A 24,802-nucleotide genomic window follows, 5' to 3' on the forward strand; every position below is an offset into this window, starting at 1 on the left:
CCTAGCTGCCCCCAATTGTGGACATTTTCAATGGTGTCTTCCCATCCTCTGCAACCCTGTCTATATCCTCTCACAAATCAGCTGCTCTGGTGTTCTTATAGATCTCTTGACCTTATGTGAATTCCGAAATTCACATATTTTCACAATAATAATATATTAATAAGATCACATAATAAGGGCTTTTCTTTACTTTTGTACATGACTGACCTCCCTTTCAGGTCATAGTTCTCTCTGGTAACATCCTTTATTCTTTTTCTTCAGCGTAGTTTTTGGTTGGTTGGTTAAATACAACAAACCCATCACTCACATCTTCATTGCTCTTTGGGTGACCAACAATTTTAATTTTTTCAGATAGTGGCTTTCTATGGCTTATAATCCTACAGCATCAACAGAAGAATATTGATGTTAAAAAGATAGATCTAGTAAATTCATGGAGATGCTCAGAACCATTAAATGCACTACTGTATAGTTTCCAAAAGGGATTCTACCTTACTCTTCTAATGTTCAATTCTGGGACCACACCTCTCCGTGCTATATGTAGTGGTGGGCCTACTTTATGGCTTGTCCATCCAACTGCATAATAATAGGCATTCTTCATCTACTTGGTTTTTCTTGTGTGGATAGTTGGGCTGACTTCTTTTGAATTTGTCTCAAACTGATGCAATTTCGCACAGAGTGATTATGGATCTTTCAATGGGGCATGATAAAGATATCACAATGTCATCCAAAAATAGGACTGTTTAGAGGCCTTATGAATTTATCTTCCATTTACACTCTGTGCTAGACACTCCATAATTCTGCAGACTCCTTTGCTCAGCAGTTACTCCCTGTTTATTTGGGTCACTGATAAAATTATCTGTTTTGTTTTTAAAAAGGAATCTTGAATGCTTTTTGACGTGTATGGGAGATACCTTATTGGAAGACAGCCTTTGAGGTGGTGTTTTATTCTATCGAAGCAAATATTTTTTATATTCAACAAATACTGAACATAGTGAGATCTTGTATTCTCTGCTTTTTAGTCAGCTGTAGTCTGTTGTAGACCATCATTTGTGAAAGGCTGATTATCCCTTTCTTAAACATTATCAAGGAGCCCCTTGGAGCATTTATAGATTTTTCTCATAAAGATTTTGTGAAGGTGGAAAGTAAGGCAGATGGGTCAGTAGTTACTGCTATTTTCTTGGACACCTATTTTGGGTATTATAAGGTCTCTTATTTTTACCAAATGTGCTCTCCTCTCTCCTTTAATTACCTTAAGAACTGATCTGTCATTGTCCTTGAAATTGTATGGCCCTCTCACATGGATCCACCTGTGTGTCACTTTGGTGTGGTCTGCCATTCTTCCCATACATTGAGATCTTGGGTATTAGTTGTCATGTGGTATAGAAATACTGGGAGGTCTTTTCTAGATTTCATTTCTTCATTGTCATCCTTCCAGGTCCATCCTTAAACACTCTTGAGATAATTTAGGTTGAAGGGGTCTCTTGCCAAACTTTCAGTGAACTTGTTTCAAAAGGATCATAGATCCTAATGGAAGGACCTTGGAGGCTGTATAATCCAACCCTCTCCTTTTACAGATTACCTAGGGAGGTTAGAAGGGACTCAGTGTCACATTAGTTTTCCTTTCATGGTATTTCATTGTTTTATGAGATTCCGTAGAACCTTCCACCATTTTCCTCTTTAATATTTTACAATAATGTTCGTATTCTTAATTGGTCTCTCAAGTAGTTACCACATTTTCTCATTTTTCTCCTTCTATTTTGGTATTAATTTCAATCTTCTAAATAATCAGTGATCTGACCGTACTTAGATGACTGAGGAATGCCACCCACATTGATAACCAGTCATTTCCTGTCTGTAAAAATAATTAGGGTCATCTCGGTGGCACAGTGGATAGAGCACCAGCCCTGGAGTCAGGAGGACCTGAGTTCAAATGTGGCCTCTGACACTTGACACTTACTAGCTGTGTGACCCTGGGCCTTGCCCCCTAAAAAAATAATCAGTTTTATTTTTTGTGATGTTACTTTGTGCTTACCATGTTCAGTACCTTGACTTTTAAAAAATAATTTTTTTATTATAAACTTACCAATTGTTAAAAAATGAGAACATTTCAGTATACAAAGAATAAGAAAAAAATTTGTATATGAATCCTTCAACTTCTGCTACATAGTTTTAAAAAAATGCATATTAAGTTTAATGAGGTAATAATGAAATTGAATTTTTTATTTGCATCTCTATCACTATTCATTGACTCACTCCCTAACCCCCAAAACAAAGTCAAACAAAACAAGGCAGCATTTTGGCTGTGTTAAATGTATGTTTTATCCTGTACTGTCTTTTTCAAAGAAGTATTCATGATATTTAGGTGAGAGGTTCTAGTCAGTCTGCTTGACTTTTTCTTCTCCTATGCCTTATTCTTGAACCATGTTTTCCAACATGATTTTTGTTTCTCCACTGTACTCACTTTTGCATTTATGTATACCCATGTACTAATTTGTTGACTTAGTTTGGTGATTCTTAGAACAAATTCTTCTTAGAATTCCTCTCCTTCCTTATCTTCTGCAGGAGTTTTAGACACTCTATAATATGAAATGACCATTAAATGTCTCATGAAACTTGCAAGAGTGTCCTCTTTTATTAGCCTCTTCAAGGAATACCTGGAAGCAAGTTCTTTTTGCCTTCCAATTCCATTTATAATGAGAATGCCAAGATTGACATGTGCACTCACTGATGACTGGACAAGGACCTCCTATTTAGTAGCAGCTTAAAAGCTGCATTTTTTTTTTGCACCCTTTGTCTACTTTGCTAGCACTCTACCACTGTCATAGTAGAAGTTGAAAGGGTCATAGAGGACTGGGTACTATTTTGTATTTTTATTTATTTAATGATTTTCCATGTCTCAAGAATGATTCAACAAGTGGTTTGCCTGTTGGTGATGAACTTTTCTCATTAAGCTAGTCTGGTACTTGAAAAGCAAGTATGTTCTTTTCCTAAGGCTGTACTTGAAACTTTTCTAACACAGTAGAATTTGTCAGACTTTGTGTTCTGTTTCCTACAGCCTGGCATCACCTTTGAGAACCCAGGGTCATCTCTACCTAACGAAACAATATGGCATCGTAGGACTTAATGGAGGATACAGGGAATGAAAGAAGTAAACTTGGTGTTCTTCACTACTTGCTTACAGTTAGGATCAGAGGAAGAAGAGTTGGGGAAGGATAGTGGGGTCTAGCTCAGAGAGGCAGAGGAAGCCTAGAGGGGCAGATCACCAGGCAGGAGCTAGATCTGCTTAGTTGTGTCTGGTAACATCTATTTTGCTTCACTGGGGCTGACCTTGTAGACTCAAGTTTCCTTCTGTGCAAGGTCTCTACAGAAGACTTAAAATAGTTATGAAGGCTGTCCTAAAAGGCTAATGGACCTTACTGTTATCATTGTCATTATCAAATATTTAAGCACCTACTGTCTGAATGGTACTGTAAATTGCAGGAGATTTTAAAGACTATGGCAGCTAGTCATGATGGTACACGCCTGTGGTCCCTTCTGCTGTGGAGGTTGAGGCTGGGGGGAGAATTTTAGCTAAAGCTGAACAGGTGTCTGTACTAACTCAGGCACTAACATAGTAAGCCCCTAGGGTTGAGGGGATGCAGGTGGGCCCCAGGCTGTCCAAGTAGAGAACTGCCCAGGGAAGAAACAGAGCTGGTCAGAATGTCTTTGTCAGTCATCAGTGGGCTTGGGCTCATGAGTGGCCCTGTCTTTCCAGCCTGAGTGAGAGAGGGAAGCACATTCTCCCTTCCCTCCCAAAAAAAGACTATGGAGAAGATGTTGCTTTTGAACCCCATGTCTCCTAGCAGTCTGTGGAAATGGAATAGCTTCTCCATTAGACTGTAAGTTCATAGAGGTCAGGGGCTGTGTTCTATTCACCTTTGTGTTGCCCTTACTGAGCATAGTGTTTTGTACAGAGTAGACGCCTAGTAAATGTTGAATTGCATCGGCAGCCCAGAGACCGTTGGGGGCTGGTAAACATTGAAGTAGCTCTACCTCACAGGAGCTGAGCGTGAGGAGCCTTTATGTGGAGAAGAATTGTGCAAAGAGGAGAGGCCTGCGCAGTGGAGACTGGCCCAGTGGGCACAGCCTTTCGGTCTCTGGCCTGAAGCTGAGTGTGTACCGTCTTTTTAATAGATGCTGTCAGAAGAATTGCAGGTGATGCAGGACGGTGGCAGCTTCTCTAAGTAGAAGAACGTAGGTGTCTTGGGGGTAGAGGTTTTTCAGTTTGTCTTTGCAGCCAGCACAGTGCCTTGTCCATTGTAGGTTCTTACTAAGTGAATGAATGAATCCAAATAGCATGGGAGAGGAATTATGACAGATGCCTTGAGTGCCAGAAATTGTCAAGGACATGTGTTATTGGGACAGGAGGTGAATAGCCTGAATGCTGCATAGGCTGGTATCCACAGAGAGAGAAAGGACTCCAGAGCATGTGTGGAAGAGATGGGTTGTGACTTGCACTGTGGAGACAATGGATGCCACGTGGATTGGTAGATTGATTGAAGGAAAAAAATACCTGTGAGGACCACCAAGGTGCAGACCTGTCCCTGTGGTGGAGCTCCGATGAGAAGCTGGGTGCTCACTCCCGGCTGGGTGCTCTTTGCACCTGATGACTCGGTCTTAGATGAGTGTCAGCTTTTTGATATTTAGTGTGCCTCTAAAACACCACCTTTTGTAGCGTGTCCATCTTCATTCTTGACTATTTTCAGTTCTCATTACTAAGGGAGGGCAGGCGCCAGCACTTGGAGGAATCAGGCTTGTGTAGAAGGCAGGGCCTGAGCTGCACCTCAGAGGAGCAGCTTTGCTGCTTACTCCCTGGGAGGACTTGGAAAGTTCCCTTACCCTGCTGGGCCTCAGTTTCCTCAACTCTAAAGCGAGGGTATTGGCCATCATCTTTAGGGTACCCTCTAGTTCTTAGGGTGCTGGTAGTGTTTCTGCTTCTTGTTTGTGCAGTCCTCCAATTGGCCAGGAGATGTCATTGCATACTTTACCAAATTGCCAGGACTAAGTGAGCCTTCTACCATGCATCGTCTTGAAGCTACATGGTATTTGGTAGATAGCAGAGACCTGTACTTCCATTTTTTAACTCTAGTCAGGGTATAGGTTGGTCACTTGCTCTGCTCCAGGATATCAGGGTATGTGTGTGTGTTTTTATGGTGAGGAATTTATAAATGTTTTTGGAGTAAATGGTTCAAAATTAAGTATAAGGTTATTGTACATAAATTCTACAGGAAAATGGACAGCCCCTTCTTTCTAGAAACTCATATCCTAATTGTGTGTATATGAGGTTGTTTCACCTGCATAGGGCGATAAAAAGGGCCAGTGGCAGGGCAGAGAGTAATAGATCTTCATTAGTATTATTTGTAGTGAACAAAATTACACCCGTTCTCATTTTGGACGGTGCCAAGGACTTTTATCCAAAAACTTTCTTTTCTGCATTGTCAGAAGCTGTGTCTGCTGAGAATGCTGGGGTGACAAGTCCTAGCAGGGGCTGGGCTAGAAGCAGAGTTGGGGGTCCTCGAGGTTGCCACTCATCATCTGAGGGGACTGGAAGTTGATGTGGAGGTTCACTCAGCATATTTATCTTAAGCAATTAGTGTTGGCCAGTGTGAGATAAAGGTTATAACTCTTATTATGAAACCAAGGACCTTTACCATTCAGTAATGATAATAATCATGACAGCTAGCGTTTATACAGCACTTTAAGGCTGGCAAAGGGTTGTACCTATCTCATCTCCATTTATTCTCACAACCACCCTGGGAGGTAGGTGCCATTATCATTCTTATTTTGTTCCTTCTCCTCCTCCTCTTAGTCTGCTGTGTTTATATAAAACTAACGTTTGCACAGCATTTTACATATGTTGTCTCATTTAATCCTTACCTGCAGGGTAGGTGCCATGTGATCCCCATTTTACAGGTGAAAGATTGAGGCAGACAGAGGTTAAGTGATTCGCCTAGGGCCACACAGCTGGGAAGGGTCTGGGGCCAGATTTGAGCTAAGGTCTTCCTGACTCTAGGTCCAGACACTCTGTTTACTGCATCACCAGCTGCTTGGGATCCTGCAGTCAGCTCTTATAATAATAATAATTATGGCAATAACAGAACAGGGATATTTTAAAGAATACCTAGAGTATTTCCTGTAGTGTTATTAGAGGGGGGCATTGCCTCACATATGTATTACCAACACAGTCATAATATTTAACAATCCCTAAGATTTCTCAGAATTCTTGGCATTGGTATATGTAGACATTTGCACTCAATTCAGCATTTACAGAATTCTTTTGATTTCCTCCTCATTGGCTTTCTCATTTTCTATTCTTTTTTCTATTTGCTTTTCCCAGTATTCTAATGGTTATGGATAACTCTGGGGGAGAGGAAGCACCCACTTAACTCAGGATTATCTTCTGAATTGTGTGAGGAATAGGATTCTGGACAGTGAGTGGTAAGAGAACCTTTTATCCAGTTTAGGAACCTTTACCTTCAGTTTCTGTTTTCAGATTTTTCTTGTCTTTTAAAAACGTCTTTGTTTTGGACCCTGAAAAACTGATTTTATTTTTTGGTGTGCTTCCTTCCTTGTACAGTCAATGGTAAACAACACCTAATAGATGACTTTTTCTAGAACTTTTAGAAAATATCTTTAATTTTCAAGTGAAGGTTTTTTGTTAAAAGCTTCTTTTTCTTAAAATGACCACAGCAGGGTTAAGTCACTTTTGTTCTTGATTTCCTTTTGGTGTCCCAGTTCTGGGGAGCACTTAGGCCAGGGGTGGTTCTTAACCTTTGGTGTGTATGTGCCCTGGACACCTCAGGCGGCAGCCTTGTAAAGCCTATGGTGGAACTCTTCTCAGAATTATGTTTGTACGTGCTTAAAATAAAATACGGAGGATTGCAAAGGAAACCAATTGTATTGAAACACAGTTATCAAAATATTTTAAGAAACAAGCTGACAGGTTAAGCCCAGGTTGGGAACTCCTGATTTTGAGGAGCTGCCACACTGATTTTCTGATGAAATTGTCGTTGTCTTTGTAGTAATACCATGAGAGTGCCTATAAATCCAAATAAATGGACATGGTGCTATCGCGCATTACCTAGGTTTTTTGGTTTTTGCAGCTCTTCCTTGTCATTATTTGAATAGTTTCAATAAGCACTTGTTAACCTGGGGGCCCTCTGCTCCGTTAGACAGTGACACTCCCCATCACGATTTACACAAGTCCTGATTTCACAGCAATTTAGGGAGGTTATATTGATTTCTTAGAGTTGTGGTGGTTTTGCTGTACCAGAAACTATAGTTTGTTTCCTTGGAAACTTGAGGGCTAGAAATAACTGTGTCATGTTTTTCTTGTAAAAGCCATCCCTGGGCTCTTGACATCATTTGAACAAATGGGACGACACTGTAGCGTTTCCTGGCTAATCCTTGCATGCTTGAAGCCAGTGGGACAGTGTAAGTGCGCTGACTTCAGCACTTTGTCAGCACTTGTATTTACAACAGCAGTCATGTCTTTTCTGGTATTTGTGAAAGAAACCATATTTTTATGTCTTTAATCAAACGTTTTTCTTGTTAGTACTTTGATATAAATTTTTTTTCTAAGCCAGTCTTTTTTTTTGAGCATTGTAATTATTTTTCTGGATCTTTATACACTTTCACCTAATTGGAAAAAAAATAATTTAAAGGGCATTCAGGAACCTCTCAGCAATCTAAATCTATGATTGTCTTGTTCTAAAAGTTCGAATGAAATAACTTAAAGTTTTCATTTTCTAGAGTAAATTACTACAGATAATAAATACAGCGTTCTGCTTTTATAGAGAAATGTCCTTTTTGTGCGGCAGACATTCATGAAATGAACTTTGTTTCCTAAGATGGAAAAAAATGTCTCCTGGAATGAATAACAGCACACTTTAAACCCTCCAGAACATTAAAGCAGCAGAATTTCACCAACTAGACTATAAGTAAATGAAGAAGTAGGCACATGCATAACTGACGTCCTTTTTTGAGTGTTGTTACAAAATCTAATAGTAAGAGCTAATGTTTATATATAATGCTTTAAGGTTTATAAAGTGCTTTAAATATCTCATTTGATCCTCACAACTACAACCTTGTCAAGTTTATTATCACCATTTTACTGATAAGGAAACTGAAGCAGACAGTGGTTAAGGGACTTGCTTAAGGTCACACAGCTAGTGAGTGTCTGAGACGGGATTCAAACTTAGGTCTTCTTGCCTTCAAGTTTAGCATTCTTTCTAGTGCTCTGTCAAGCGATACCAGTCTGATTGAATTTGACTAGGAGGTAGCTGACCAGTTAGTTTCTCATTCTTCATCACTTTTACTGGCTTTATACCCTTGGATAAATTGCTTAATCTCTTTGGCCCTCAGTGGTCTCTTTTAAAAAAAAATATTTTTTTGATCTGCAAAAATCTACTCTTGTTCCCTCTCTCCTCCTACAATTAAGAATGAAAGAAAAAAAGTCCTGTTACATATGTGTAGTCAAGCAAAACAAACATTGAATCTGTCTGAAAGAAAAAATGTGTGTGTGTGTGTGTGTGTGCGTGTGTATGTCTGTCTGTCTCATTCTCCACTTTGCTTTTTACTTCTCTATCAGGAAATAGTATGTTTCATCATCAGCTTTTTGGAATCCTGGTTGGTTATTACACTGAGCAGAAGTCCTAAGTCTTTCAAAGATGTTTATCTTTACAGTACTGTCACTATGTAAGTTGTTCTTTTGCTTCCATTCACTTCTTTTTGCATCAGTTTATATAAGTCTCTCCAGGTTTTTCTGAAATTCTCCTGCTCTTCATTTCATGTAGTGCAATAGCATTCCATCACAATCATATACCACAACTTTTTCACTCAGTTGATGGGCACCCTTTCTCAGATTCCCGTACTTTGCTACTTCAAAAAGAGCTAGAAACATCTTTATATATCTTTAGGGTTTGTTTTGTTGAGGACTAATCCTTCCGCTAGTCCCTCTTACCTCCCTCTGCTTCCCTGTTCCCCTTTCTCTTTTCTTTCCCTCCTATTTCCTTGTTGAGAAAAATGTGTTTTTGTAATTGAATCTATATGTGTGTGTGTGAGTGAGTGAGTGTGTGTGTGTATTCCCTCCTTTGACCAGTTCAGATGAGGATGAGGTTCACTTGTCAGCCACTCCCCACATCTCTTCCTCTTTGTCTTCTCAAGCACCCTGATTATGCGGGATGATTTTCCCTAACCTTTTCTCTTCCCCCTCTAGTGTATTCCTCTTCTACCTTTCCATTATTCTTTTAAGATCACTAAGACATAATAGAACCATTTTCAGGCCTTCTGTTTAATTAGAGTCCCTCTATAACCCTAGATGGTGATAGGGTTCAGAAGGACAAATGTTTAATCACTCCACATTAGAATGTAAATATCATTGTTTATTTATGTTTTATTTTTTGTATTTCTCTTAACCACTGTGTTTGAACTTCAAAGTTTCTGTGTAGTTCTGGTCTTTTCATCAGGAATGCTTGGAAATCCTCTATTTCATTAAAGATCCATTCTTACTCCTATAGGATTATACAGTTTTTCAGGTAAGTTATTCCTGGCCATAAGCCTATATCCTTTGCCTTCTGGCATATTGTATTCCCAAGCTCTCTGATCTTCGATAGTAGTGAATGCATAATTATGTATGATTCTGACTATGGCTTCCCGACGCTTGAATTATTTCTTTCTTATTGCTTGCAGAATGTTGTCTTTGACCCAGAAGCTCTGGATTTTAACTATAATGTTCTGGGAGTTTTCATTTTGGGATTTCTTTTTAGGATTCTTTATATTTCCATTTTGCCTCCTGTTTTTAAGGGATTGAGGCAATCTCTTGAAATAGGATGTTTAGGCTCTTTTTTGGTCATGTTTTTCTGGTAGTCCATTGATTCTTAATTTTTTTTCTCTTCAATCTTTTCCATGTCAGTTTTTTTTTAAATTGTGAGATGCTTTAATTTTCTTCTATTTTTTCAGCCTTTTGACTTTATTTTAATATTTCTTACTGTCTTATGGAGCCATTGGATTCTATTTGGCTCATTCTAGTTTTCAGGTTCATTTCTAGTTTTAATTGTTGCTGGGCAAGTTTTTATGTCATTTGTGCCAAACTGTTAATTCCCTTTCCAATTATTTTTTTTTCATAACTCTCATTTATTTTCCAGTTTTTTTCCTCTAGTGCTCTCAAACATTTTTTAACTTTTAAAAAACTCTTGTTTCATCTCTTCTAGTAGTTCTAGTTGAATTTCTGCCAAAACTGTGTTTTGTTTGAGGCTTTGCTTGTAGATGTTTTGGAGTCATCCTTTTCTGGATTTGTGTTTTGTGCGTCCCTGTTTGCTCATTTTTCTAGCCTGCTTCTTGACTTTGAATTTTATATTAAGTCTGGGCTTAGCCCCACTTTTGGAGAGAAGGTCTGTTGCTGTTTTCTTGGAGTATTGAGTATTGTGTTATTTCAGGATCTCAGGCACAGGTTAGGCTGGAGATCTTCAAGCTTTCCGTGCTTCTGGAGAGCTCTGCCTGCCTTGGTCTGAGTGAGCTCTGCAAGTTTCTGATCTGGGTTTGGGTCTGAACAACAGAAGATGCTCCTGGACTCAGCTGCTGTTACTTGGGAAGCTCTGCAGGAACATCCCAGTGCATGGAGAAATGGTGCACCAGGCAACAGGAGGTTCCAGACCTACACTGGGCAAGACCTCCTGTGTGGTGCAGGAGCAGGGGCCCATTGGCACCTTTTCAAGATGTCAGGAAAATGAGTATCTGCCAACAGGTATACTTACCAACTGTATCCCAGCACACACCTCCTTACCTAGCTCTTTTACAGTCAGAGCATGAAATGTTGTGACTGGTTTCTGCAGTTAGTGTAGAGGGCAGTAAAAGTGTCGGAGGCAAAAACATGTTCATAGGATATTAAGGATGGGCCTTAGGAAGAATTCTCAGGTATGTACAATTGTATCAGTTAATCCTTTAATTATGTGTTTATAGAAACAGCACTTTATTGACCATAGTATTCTAGTATAGTAACCAGAAATCAATCAACACATTGCTCATGGTGAACACCTAATGACTTGAATGAATGAATATTGAACTAATGTCAATATGCTCTGAAGTAGGCCTCATAATAATACAAAGTTGGATTTAGTTCTAATAACTTTAAATGAACAGGAAAAATCTATAAGAAGAAATGGTTTTTTTGTCCAAAATTTCTTTGGGATTGTGTGTTTGTGTGGGTGTGATGGGTTGACTGTACTAGTCCTACCTGGAGTGAATCTCAGCTCTAATGCTCAGAACTTCTTTGGTCTAAAACAGCTGACAAATTGAGTAGAGACATACAATGTATAATTGGATGCATTTGAACACATAATGCAGGACATACCAATTTGTATTTTATTGGATGGAAAGCCAAGTCAAGTTTCTCACAAATAATCAGTAAATAAACATTTTTAAGTTCCTACTATGTGCCAGGCACTGGGCTAAGTGATAGGAATTCAAAAAGAGGCAAAAGACAGTCCCTGCCCTCAAGGATCTCACAATCTAACGGGGGAAACAACAAACAACTATGTACAAACAAGCTACATATAGGAAAAAAAGGAAGAGGGAAGGCACTACAATTAAGAGCGCTTGGGAAAGATTTCTTATAGAAGAAGAGGTTTTAGTTGGGACTTAAAGGGAGCCAGGGAAAGAGATGAGGAAGGAGAGTGTTCCAGACATAGTGGACAGCTGTAGAAGATGCCAGGAGCCAAGAAATGGAGTCTTTTGTTCATGGACCAGCAAGGAGGCCAGGATTAGTAGCCGCTGAAGTACATTTTATTCCTCAGCCTCTTCAAAATGGCTCAACATTTTATCAAGGAATGGGTTTTTGGAGGAGAAGGTATGATAGTGTTAAACAGTGGATGGAATGTCAGCAGGTAGATTTGGGGAGGAGGACACAGGGATAGAGGCAATATCATGTGCCAGGATAGAAAGGTGGGAAAGTGCAGAATAAGTTCAGAGGATGGTGAATAGTCCAGTTTATTTGGAAAATAGAATATGTTGGGGACATAAGGAAGACAAGTCTAGAAGGAAAGGGGATGTTGGAGCCAGATTGTGAATGGCCAAGGAGATTGCCTCCCTGTTAAATACAGCCCCATGAGTTCCCATGAGATTTTATCATATGTTTTATTAAACACTGGCCATTAATATAACCACATTTGCTTAGGGACACTTGGCTTTTAAATCCAGTTCAGTGCATAGAGTTTCATATTGGTCCTTTTGTCACACCTTTGTAGACACTGTGAAGACTCTCATTTGCTTTTACTTCTCTTTGGCTCTGGCTGTGTGTGCGTCAGCCTCATTATCAATGTGTACATCCCTGGAAAGTGTACTGCCAAGACAAGTGAACTTATCCACAGCATTCAAAACATCTCCATTTGCCGTAACCGATGGTTTCACATATGGATGGTGTGGTGCTGGCTGAGGGAGCACATGTGTTTTCTTGGTGTTAATTGTTAGGCCAAAATTAGCACAAATAGAAGGGAATGGATCCATACTTTGTTGCATCTCACCTTCAGAGGCTTCATTGAGTGCACAGTCATCTGCAAACAAAAAATCATGCACCAACACTCCCTTCACGTTGTTCTTGTCTTATAGCCTTTTCAAGTTGAAGAATTTACCATCAGTATGGTACCTGACCTTGATGCTATGTTGGTCCTTTTTGAAGGTGTTGGACAACATGGCTGAAAACAGCCATGCAGGAAAGTGTGGGAGAGAAGAGGTATTAGACTGACTGTCAAACTGAAGGTCTACAGAGCCATTGTGCTGACCTCATTGTCGTATGCCCATGAAACCTGGGTAGCATATCAACACCGTGCCATTTGAATTGTCTTAGGAAGATCCTGAAGATCACCTGGCCGGATAAAATACCAGACACTGTGGTCCTTTCTGGAACTAAACTGCCAAGCATTCAAACTCTGCTGTAGAGAGCACGACTCCAATGGGCTGGCCCTGTTGTTCAAATACCAAATGTACGCTTGCCTAAAAGACTGTTTTATGGAGAACTCACACAGGGCAAGTGCTCACATGGTGGTCAGAAGAAGCAATATAAGGACACTTTAAAGGTCTGTCTTAAGAACTTTGGAATTGATTGTGTGACATGGGAGACACTGGCACAGGACCGCCTAGGATGGCGTGTCCACATCTGACAAGGTGCTGTGTACTATGAGCAAAGCAGAATTAAAATTGCTCAAAAGAAATGTGAGATGTACAGATTTAGAGAATCCACTCCAAATACGCACATGGACTATTTGTGCCCAGTCTGTGGTAGAGCATTCTGAGCTTGTATTGGTCTGATCAGCCACAATCGGAAGCACTGTAACTTGACTCTAACATAGTGATGTCATTTTGTTCCTCTTCGAGAATGAAGAACATCACCAGCCAACTTCTCTTTGGATATAAACTCTTTACCCAGAGGTTCATCCAACAGCCCTCTCTTGTATGTGTTTGGTTGGTTGGCTTATGTATTTCTTATTTGATTTTTTTTCTGTCTGTCCATCCAGACCAGGTAGTTTTGATGTGTTTAATAAGGCGTTTGAGAGTTGGGTGATACAAGACCACTTTCATCAATTCTTCTCTTCCTTTTGATGAGAACCTTTAATTTTTCTCTCAATTCCCAACTCTTTGCCACCACAAAAAGAGGTGCTATAAATATTTTGTATGTACAGATTCTTTTGGGGTATAGCCCTCGTAGTGATATTGCCGGGTCAAAGAGTATGCCCAGTTTTATAGCCCTTTGGCCGTAGCTCCAAATTATTTTCCAGAATGGTTGTACCATTCACAGCTCCACCAATAGTTTGGTAGTGTACATACTTTCCCTCCCTTCAGCATTTGTCTTTTCTGATGGGTGTGAGGTGGTATTTCAGAGTTGTTTTAATTTGCCTTTCTTTAATCAATAGTGGTTTACAGCATTTTTTCATATGACTATAGATAGCTTTGCTCTCATTCACATCCCCAGTTGTGATTACTATGTATTTCTTTTCATCCTATTTTCCTCTGTTTATCCTTCTGTCTCTCTTTTTATCCTGTCCTTCCTCAAAAGTCTGTTTTGCTTCTAACTACTGTCTCACTTAATCCACCCTTCTGTCATCCCCTCCCACCCCATATCCCATCCCCTTCTATTTCCCTGTTGGGCAATATAGATTTCTATACCCAACTGAGGGTGTATATGTATTCTTTCGTCTTTGAACCAATTCTGATGGGAGTAAGGTTCAAGCATTGCCCCTCCCCGCCTCATTTTCTTCTCCACTATAGAAGCTCTTCCTTGCATACCTCTTTTATGTGAGGACGTTTTTCCCATTCTCTCTCTCTCTTCCTCCTTTTCCCAGTGCACCCCTCTTTTTTCACCCCTTCATTTTTTTTGGAGATCCTCCCATTATTATTAACTCATACCCATGCCCTCTGTCTATGTAGACTATGTCTAACTACCCTAATAAAGGTAAAGTTTTTAGGAGTTGCATGTATCTTCCCATATAGGAATGTAACCAGTTAAACTTTATTGAGTCTTTTATGATTACTCTTTCATGTTTACCATTTTATGCTTTTCTTGAGTTTTGTGTTTGAATGTCATATTTTTTTATTCACCTCAGGTCTTTTCATCAGGAATGCCTGGAAGTTCTCTGTTTCATTAAATGTCCATTTTGTTCCCCTGAAATATTATACCCAGTTTTTTTGGGTAGGTGACTCTTGTTTTTAATCTTAGCTACTTTCCCTTCTGGAATACTATATTTTAAGCCCCCCATTCCTTTAACATGGAAGCTGCTAAATCATGTGTGATCCTGACTATGGCTCGATGATATTTGCATTATTTCTTTCTAGCTGCTTGCAATATTTTCTCTTTTGGCCACAATATGCTTGGGAGTTTTCATTTTGGGATTTCTTTCAGGAGGTGATCAGTGGTTTTTTTCAATTTCTATTTTATTCTCTGAATCTAAGATACTGGAGGCAGTTTTCCAAAATATGATGTCTAGGTTCTTTTTTAATCATGACTTTTTGGTAGTTCAACAGTTCTTTTTATTTTTTTAAAATATAGTGAATAGTATTTTATTTTTTCCCCCAATTACATGTAAAGATAATTTTCAACATTTTTTTTTTAAGATTTTGAGTTTCAAATTTTTTCTCCCTTCTTCCTTCCTATTCCTCCTCCCCACAATGGCAAGCAATCTGATATAGGTTATACATGGACAATCATGTAAACATATTTCTACATTAGTGATTTTGTGAAAGAAGAAACAGAAAAAAGGGAAAACCCATGAAAAACAAAAAAAAAAGTGAAAATAGTATGCTCTGATATGTACTCAGACCCCATAGTTCTTTCTCTGGATGTGGATAGCATTTTCCAGTATGAGTCTCTTGGAATTATCTTGGATCATTGAGAAGAGCTAAGTCAGTCATAGTTAATCATTGCACAATGTTGCTGTTGCTGTGTACAATGTTCTCCTGGTTCTGCTCACTTCACTTGGCATCAGTTCATGTAAGTCCAGGTTTTTCTGAAACTAGCCTGCTCATCATTTCTGACAGCACAATAGTGTTCCATTACATTCATATACTGCAACTTGTTCAGCCATTCCCCAATGGATGGACATTCCCCAGTTTCCAATTCTTTGCTACCACAAAAAGAGTTGCTGTAAATATTTTTGTACATATGGGTCTTTTTCTCTTTTGTATGATCTCTTTGGATTACAGACGTAGTAGTGGTATTGCTGGATCAAAGCATGTGCACAGTTTTGTAGCCCTTTGGGCATACTTCCAAATTGTTCTCCAGAATAGTAGTCCAACAATTCTTAAATTATCTTTATTCCACCTATTTTCCATGTCAGTTGTTTTTCCAGCGAGATATCTCACATTTTCTTCTATTTTTTCATTCGTTTGACTTTGTTTTATTGTTTCTTCCTGTCTGATGGATTCATTATTTTCTAGTTGCTCAATACTAATTTTTAAGGAATTATTTTCTTCAGTGAGCTTTTGGACCTCTTTTTTCTATTTGGCCAATTCTGCTTTTTAAGTTCTTTTCTTTAGTGAATTTTTTGTACCTCCTTTTCCATTTAGCCTATTCTGCTTTTTTCCCTTTTTATTAATTAATTTATTTTTAGTTTTCAACATTCACTACCACCAGATTTTGAGTTCCAAATTTTCTCCCAAAACAGTGTGCATTTTGATTACCTCTACCCCCAATCTGCCCTCCCTTCTTTCACTCCCCTCCCCTTCTCTTATCCCCTTCTGTTCTATTTTCCTGTAGGGCAAGATAGATTTTTATACCCCATTGCCTGTATATCTTATTTCCCAGTTGCATGTAAAAACAATTTTTTACATTGATTTTTAAAACTTAGAGTTCTACATTCTCTCCTTTCCTCCCTCCCCACCCCACCATCATTGAGAAGGCAAGCAATTCTATATAGGTTATACATACAAAACACTTCCATAACAGTCATGTTGTGAAAAGTTAACTATAGTTCCCTCCATCCTGTCCTGCTCCCCATTTATTCTGTTCTCTTTTCCTGTCCTGTCTTTTAAGGAGTTGTTTTCTTCAGTGAATTTTCGTGCCTTTTTTTTTTTTTTTACCGTTAGGCCAGTTCTATTTTCTAAGGTGTTATTTTCTCCAGGTTTTTTTTTTTTTTGTGCCTCTTTTACCAAGCTGTTACTTCTCTTTTCATAATTTTCTTATATCACTTTTATTTCTTTTTCTAATTTTTCCTCTACCAGTCTTATCTCTATTTTTAACTCTTCCAGGAATTCTTTTTGGGCTTGGGTCCACTCAATATTTTTCTTCAAGGTTTTGGTTGTAGCTGTTTTCCTACTCTTATCTTTTTCTGATTTTATGCGTTGGTCTTCCCTGCCACCATAGTAGATTTTTATGGTCAAGTTCTTTTATTTTGTTCTTTGCTTATTTTTCCAGCCTGTTTCTTGGCTTTGAACTTTATGTTAAGGTTGGGCTCTGCTCACCTGAGGTTGAGCAGCTTAGGGCTTTTTCATGCTACTGTCATAGCTGGTTCTGGAGGTCTACAAGTTTTTGGTACTTCCAATGTAGTGTGATTGAGAGAGAGGTGTGGTCACTGCTTTCATGATCTGTGCTCTGAACTGTACCCGGGAACGTCCTTGCTCTTCACAAAGAGCTAGTGTTCTTCTTGGCTCTGGAACTATGATGAGGTCCCCCTTTTCCTTGTAGCTGCTAGTGCTCCTGTCTGCCTTGAAACTGCAATGAGGGGCCCTCCTTCTTTGTGACCAACCACAAGTACTCCTCTCCCCGCTGGAACTGTGACCCAGGGGGCAATAGAGTTGTCAATCAGAGCCAGCACAGGGTTCCCCGTAATCTTTTTTGGACCAGTTGTCTGACCCCCTTACCATTGTCTCTGGGATAAGAGCTCTTGAAGCTGCTGTTGCTGCTGAAGCCACCTCCAAGGCCTCTTGCTGGTACTGGTGCTGCCTGACACCATGGCCGTTCTTGGCTGGTTCCCACCTAGGTATCACTGACCTATTAGGCTGTCTTCCTGAGTTGTCTTAGGCTGGAAAAAGATCTCATGTTTCGTTGACCCTCCAAAATTTGAGGAGTTATTTTAAAGTTGTTTGGAGGACAATGTTGTAAGACAGGCCTGCACAACCTGCTGCTCACAGGCCACTTACAGTCTCTGGGCACACAGTGGGTTGTTTTCCTCTATATTTTCCACAGGCCTCCTGAATCCTTTGGTGGGCCTCTTTTAAAACATTCAGTGGAGTTGCTGCTTCTCCTCCATCAGTCTTTGATCTTCTATAACTTTCAGCTAGAATGGGGAGGGCAGGGAGTTTCCTCAGCTGTTGGGGATTCATTTTAGGGAGACATTTTGTGCAGGGCAGGACCTGGACCAGGCTTGGTGTGGTTTTGTGAATCCAAGCCTCTTCACCATTTTCTAAAATACAGGAGACCATAGTGATGGCTCAGAAGGAACTGAGCCCCTTGGCTTTCTTATGGCTTAGTCATGTCACCACAAGTGACTGCTGAAGGTTTGATCGTTTGGCCACTGAGGTCCTGTCTTCTGTAACTATGAGATTCTGGGATTCCAGCCGAGTAGTAGTTAGCCCTCAGGGCTTGCCTTCTCAGTTTGGGGCCGGGCTCTCTTTATTGCTGGCAGTGGGCTCTTGGGGGCACAGAGGGCTAGAGCCTTGCTGCCTTTGGCTGAGGGAGGTGAAAGTAGGTCTTTAGTCTCCCAGGCTTTGGCTGGTTGGGCTCAGGTCTGGATGCTTTAGTGCTCTGGTTGCCTAGTAGAGCTAGGAAATGACCTCAGCTGTTTCTTGTTCTCCCCCTCACCCCCAATTCTTTGTTAACAGCATGTTTGCATTGCAGTAAGGAATTCTCTAAGATGCAGTGCAAGAGATCTCAGATGGAGGTGCTTGAGAAATTGAGGATGGGGGACTCTGGATAAGATGGTAGGATCCTTTGGGGTTTGGAGCTTCCCCTCCTTACCCTGATTTGGACATCAGGAATGTTCTTACTGAAGTCACTAAGATTGTAATCACTGAATTATAGTTATTTGAAGACAATGTTACTTGAAATAATGACTCTCTCTTTCTTAGAATGTGAAATATTATCAGGGCATCCGGGCTGCTGTGAGGAGAGTGAAAGAAAGAGGACAGCCGGCGATAGTTCTGGACATCGGAACTGGCACCGGACTTCTGTCAATGATGGCAGTTAGTGCTGGGGCTGATTTCTGCTATGCCATTGAGGTGAGCCTCACTTATATATATGTGTGTGTGTGTGTGTGTATGTGCACATGCGTGCACCCCTCTTTGGGAGGTGGTATGGCCAGTATTTAGGAAAGAGTTAGGTAGGTGAGTCACTTGTCCAAGGACATACAGAGGTAGTAGGAAGGGCATTGGACTCTGGGTCTTTTTCCACTACACAGCATGTTTACCATTCCTCTTGTGAGACCCTCCGGCTCCCGACCTGGGCTTGGAATGTTCTCCCTCCTCATCCTTGCCTCCTGGCTTCCCTGACTTTTTTTAGCTTCGTTGATGCTGGGGTCTTTCCTTTAAGACTGTCCCCAGTTTATCCATGTTGTCTGCCCACAGGACTGTGACCTCCTTGAGAGTGAGGTCGACCTTCTGCCTTTCTTGGTATCCCAGCCCTTAGCACAGTGCCTGGCACTGTAGGTGCTTAATAAATGCTTCTTGACTTGGCAACAATTAAAATAATCAGCGTTTTTGAATAGCACAAATGCTTTAAGACTTTTGAAAAAATAAACTGGCAAAGACTAGTGCTGTAGTTTAAAATTTAATTTCTCCAAAATTTTTTTTAGCGTTTTTCTTTAGTTATAGATTAAACACATTTGGTTTTGGGGAAAAAATAAAACATTCTTTTTCAGCCCCTTGCTTCGCCATATTTGACAGCAGCTTTTTTTTTTTTAGACTTGTGTAGAATTTCATTCTTTATACATTTCCATAGACCATGAGATCCTTTAGAGCTGGGTCTGTTTGTTTTTTTCCTTTCTTTGTCTTCCTAGTGCTTAGCATAGTGCCTGGGACATGATGAGTCCTTAATGAATATTTACTGCCTGATCTTAGATCATGTCATTTGCTCTTTAGAAGTGTCATGGGATGTAAAAAGATTTGGGAGCTGGGAATTAGCAGAGACCTGGGTTCAAATCCTTCACCCCACACCGTGTGCCCATAGTCGTTACTTTACCTGTCTGAGTTCAACATCTTCCTCCGTAAAGTGGTGGTGATTGTACTGGGATGACATGCCCCTCGGGTCGCTGTGAGGAGCCAGTGAGATACTGTATTAGGCATCTTAGGGGCCTTGATCAAGAACTGTCTATGTGCTAGCTATAGCAACCTGTGAGACTCATTTTGTGGGTGAGAAAGCTGGCCACGTCGTTTTCATACTGCATGGTAATTTACAAGTACTTTGTAACAATATTGTGAGTAGGAGGAAGCGCAGGCCCAACCAGGTGGGGTGCTTGCTCACTGTCATCAACGACAGATATGTGACAGATATATGAAGCCCAGTACTCCCGGCACTGCCGTTGGAGGGCTTGTGACGCTGGGACCTCTGTGATTTATTTCTTGGTGTTTGACTTTTAGTTCCTCTGACCCCTCTTTATTGTGTGTATAAGGCTGTCATTTTGCTTTTTAGAATTTGGTAATTTCAGGTGCTCTGTTTCCTTGTTGTACAACTTGCTTGTTGTAGAATATATGTGTGTGTATGTGTATGCTTATTTATATATGTATACATATACATATGCATCATCCATAGATAGAGTCATAAATAAGGGCTTCGTTCCTTTGTTAGGATCTTTGTGTATTAGAAATTTATTCCGCTTCTCCTGTGGAGTCTGAGACAGAATTTCACATCTAGAATCCCAAGAAGAAAAAGGACTATAAGCCCCTCTGTGAGGCTTTCGATCTCTCACTCGAGAGAATAACTCAAGGCCTTTCTTCTTGGCGTTTGCCAGATAACTGAAGAGGCAACTCTGTGAACAGATTTATGGCCAGAACACTGGGCAGGTTCTTTGCATTACTTGTCTCTTGTTGTTTTTTTTCTTTTTCTTTTACTCTTAAAATCAGCTATGAAGGTCTCTCCTCCCCCGCCCCCCAATAATAAGTTTATAGATTAAGTATCCATCTGGGCTCAGATAGAATTGTAGAACCTGGAAACATAGCTAAAAACTTCTGTATCTCTCTTGTGATCCAACCTGGTGTGAATTAGAATATTTCACTTACATGCTTTGAATCCCCTTGTGTGGAACAAACCACAGGCTCAAAATAAACAAAAACAGAGGTGTCTCGGTTTTCTCAAGGTAGAAACAAAACAGAAGCTTTATTTGATCAAGTCTCGCGAGAATTGGGCATCTCCCACTACCAGGGTGGGATGGTAGTGCAGAGAGGCAAGGGGGAGAAGGCAAGCAAGGGGATATATAACCTTGTACAAACAATTCTAAGAAATTCCACCCCTAGAGGCTGGACCCCTGTCCCTATTTGCTGGGACAGGTGGCCTCACAATCTATCCCAGAATAAGTTTATCCAATACTAGCACAGAAACTACAGAATTACCTTATAGGGAAATTTCAATGTTAAGATGACGGCATGTGAGTGGGCTAGGGGAGGGGGAGAGGGGGAGACCACCTGATTTTCCCAAAATCATATGATTTACAGGAAAACGAAACTTAGGCCTAGTGAGGTCTACATCCTAACTAAATTTATACTATCTGAGTATTACCTTGCTTGATTTATTCATGGGAAGCTTTCACAAACAATCTTGTATCCCACACAAAATCCCCCCTCTTATTCCATAGTTGAAAGCTTCCCACACCAATTCATATACACTGCTTCAACTGCACAATCCAACTCGTTGGTCTGCTCTAGCGGGTCCTCCTGCTCAACTGGTTCCCATTCCCCCCTCTTTAAGGATCATCAGTCTGATAGATCCACTGGCTGTACCTTCTAACTTAATCATCTTTGATAGAGTCCTTATTATCATTCTGGTAATCAATTGCAGCATACACGGGAGGCAAATTGGAAGGAGCACAGCTCCACTTACAGCTATTAGCAATCTTATGGATCAAGTAGGGGTTCAGGGTTCATGCATTCAGTCAGTGGGAGGCTTACACCCCAGATGTATTTTTAATGGGTCCCCCTGGGACGAGGGTTCAACAGTCCATTCGCCGGGCGGCTTAGTAGATGTCTTCACTCGGGAGTGATGGGTCCAACCTCGCTCTGTGGTCCACACCGCGGTGTCGGATGTTAACAGGACTTGGAAAGGCCCCTCCCAGGTCGGGGCAAGCTTTTCCTCCTTCCACATCTGGATCAGGATCCAGTCTCCTAGTTGGTACTTATGCACCAGAAAGCCTAAAGGTGGGGTCTGAGCGATCAACCCCTTAGTCTGTAAAATAAGGAGGTGTTTTGCCAAGGCAGATACATATTCCCTTAAAAAACCTATCTTCCTGTTCATATATAGGATCCCAAGTTTCTCCTCTTCCTAGATAAGGGTGACCAAATAGGAGTTCACAAGGAGACAACCCCACGTTCCTTCAAGGTTTAGTACGTATTCTGAGAAGGGCCAGGGGGAGACACTTAGTCCAAGGTAACTGCGTTTCTAACATCAACTTCATAAGCTGTCTCTTGGTCTCCCGATTCATCCTTTCTACCTTGCCTGATGAGGGAGGATGCCAAGGAGCATGAAACTCCCATGTAATATCCAAGGCTTGCATAAGGAGCTGCAGGATCTTACCCGCAAAATGAGTCCCCTGGTCCGAGTCAATTCGTTCCACCATCCCATACCGTGGGATTATTTGTTCCAGCAAAATCTTACATACCATAGGGGCAGTAGCCCGGGGCAAGGGAAAAGCCTCCACCCAAGATGCCAGATGGTCCACTATGACCGGCAGGTATTTGAGATGGCCTATGGGGGGGCAGCTCAGTAAAGTCCACCTGTATGCTTTGAAATGGCCGAAGACCTGGTGGCCTTCCACCCATCGGGGTTTGGCACAAAGCAGTCCTGTTCGTCCTTCGACAAACAAGGCAACCCTGTACCAACTGTCTTGCTAGGGTGTAAAGGCCGGTTGACACATACCACGTGAGAACAGCATCGCACAGGTTCTGGACGTCCCAGTGACTGCCCTGGTGTAAATGGTGAAGGACCTGCCTCATACCTGACTTGGTCAGTACCTCTCTTCCATCTGGGAGATACCATCGGCCTTTCTGCTCCTCGGCCCCTAAAGATGACACCTTCTTCTGTTCTTCTGTAGTAAAGGTTGGGGAAGGAAGACTCGGAGGAAAAGAGGGAATTAGTACCAGCAAATGGTCGGGTAGTTCAGATTCTATAGCTCCTATTTTCCGTGCTTCCTCATCTGCCAGGCGGTTATCTCTAACCTCAAAGGATTGTCTGGATTTATGACTATTCACATGGATTATTGATATATTTTCTGGTAATAATAAGTTTTCTAACACTTGAGAGACCAAGGCGATGTGGGCCAGGTCTCGTCCTTTACTATCTATCATCCCCCCTTTCCTCCCATATTTTCCCAAAATTTTAAGCATGCATGATATTAATCAAATAACAAAATAACATTCTCACATTGCTTAGGGAACATCTACAAAGTGAGTTCTAAGTGGCTTGTATGCATTTCTACTCTTCTTCCTAAAGCTTTACTAAGTTGGTGCAAAAGTCCGTAAGTAACACTAATTTCAAAGCATCATAACAAAGTTTCTAGTTATAGCAGAATTCCTAAATATTACAAAGTTTCTTAGTCAAAGAGGTGTTGTAATAGAATCTCACATTGATAGCAGTAAGAGAGTGATCATAGGAAAATACTACTGCTCTTAGATTCCTTCTAGACAAAGGGAACATCTTAAAGTGAGCCTTAAGCAGTTTGTTTAAATTTCTGTACCTGCCGTAGTTCTAGATAAAATAATATTAGATTGCCCAGTAAGATAACACAAAAAGAGCTCATATCTTTTACTGACTACTTGCTCTGATCACAGAAATTTGCTATAGAAGGAAAAAAAAAGGCAGGGACACGTGATATGTCAAATATTACAAGATAAAACATCCTTGGCTCTTGTTTATAATCCAGATATAGTTTTGATTCCTCAGTTATGTAGTATCTCTGCCACCACATTGCTACACTCCGAAATAGGTGGGAAACTTCCTTTTCAAAGGAACACAGGGGGAAACTGAGGCCAGGAGGATCCCATACTAGACTGAGGCTAAGATTGTTCCCCCGGCTTTTGTCCCAAATGCAGATCTCCACCGTTAACAGTATGGATCACATTCTTTCTGAGTAGCTTGTGGCATTTCTCTCAGATACTGATGTAATGTAGACAACTATACCCAGATTCAAACTCAAAACAAAAGTAGTTATAGTCCCAAGTGCCTTTTAACCTTAAACAGCAAGTCCCAGCAGTCACAGTTTAGAGTCAGATATGGAGCTGCAGCAAAGATTTACCAGGACTCACATACATAAGGGATTTAATTAAATATTCTCGTTCTCCACTTTAAATTTGTCGTGGTGTAAAAGCCAAATATTAGAATCCTTTCTATCTATTGTACATAAACTTTTAATTTCTCAGCAAGCTAAGTTCAGTGTTTAGGACCTACATAACTTAAAGAAGTTCTTTGTCTGGGGCTGATGACCTTGCCCATGCAGATAGTTTTCCAGGTGCCTTGGCAATTTTACAAAATAAGGAGAAGTAACATGGACCTCAAGAAGGGGTTAAATAGAAAAACCTTGGGTCTGTTTGCTATCTTTTGCTGTTTCTCTGAGCACACTAATTCAAGGTCGAGGCTTTCTAAAAATCATACATTTTACAAACCCCCCCCCTTTTTTTAAAATCTCTCCTCAGAAACAGCTCATAATTTATCCTGATATTATTAATTCCTAAGTGCTAAACAATTCCCAAATTTTGATCACCAAACCTTTTCCACATAATTGAGAATAAAAACCAAAACTAAATGTACTCTGGTAAATACTATCTCTAAGCAATAACATCAACAGCTTAATTAATGATCTCACAAATTTCCCAAATGATAGCAAAACAATTAAAGACAAAATTTGGTAATTGAAGATTTCTTAAATTACAATTCTTAACCTAATAACATTTAGATTGTAAAAGAAATTGCTTCTCTAACAACACAGATGATACAGCTGCTTACCAAGTTATGCAATAAGAAAAATTTTAGACATATAACAATATCATAAACAATTATCATCTATTTAAACTTGAAAACCAAAACCAATTAGTTTCCATTGTGGTGGCTTTACCTCAGTTAGATATGTCCCTGAACTGC

The 24,802-nt window shown here is 40.3% G+C and overlaps 1 protein-coding gene across 2 annotated transcripts in view; it reads left to right on the forward strand.

The window, feature by feature from the left end:
* The window catches only part of PRMT7 (protein arginine methyltransferase 7), a 76,297-nt gene that overhangs the window by 8,457 nt on the left and 43,038 nt on the right, over window positions 1-24,802 (forward strand). Inside the window, exon 4 of one of the 2 annotated variants that reach the window (XM_036750589.1) lies at window positions 18,592-18,741. The exons of the other annotated variant lie outside the window; for it this stretch is intronic. Coding sequence (XP_036606484.1) covers window positions 18,592-18,741 — 150 coding nt within the window. The remainder of the gene's footprint in view (window positions 1-18,591; window positions 18,742-24,802) is intronic. 2 annotated transcript variants of the gene reach the window in all.

The sequence above is a fragment of the Trichosurus vulpecula genome, chromosome 3 (assembly GCF_011100635.1).
Source record: "Trichosurus vulpecula isolate mTriVul1 chromosome 3, mTriVul1.pri, whole genome shotgun sequence".
Classification (NCBI taxonomy): domain Eukaryota; kingdom Metazoa; phylum Chordata; class Mammalia; order Diprotodontia; family Phalangeridae; genus Trichosurus; species Trichosurus vulpecula.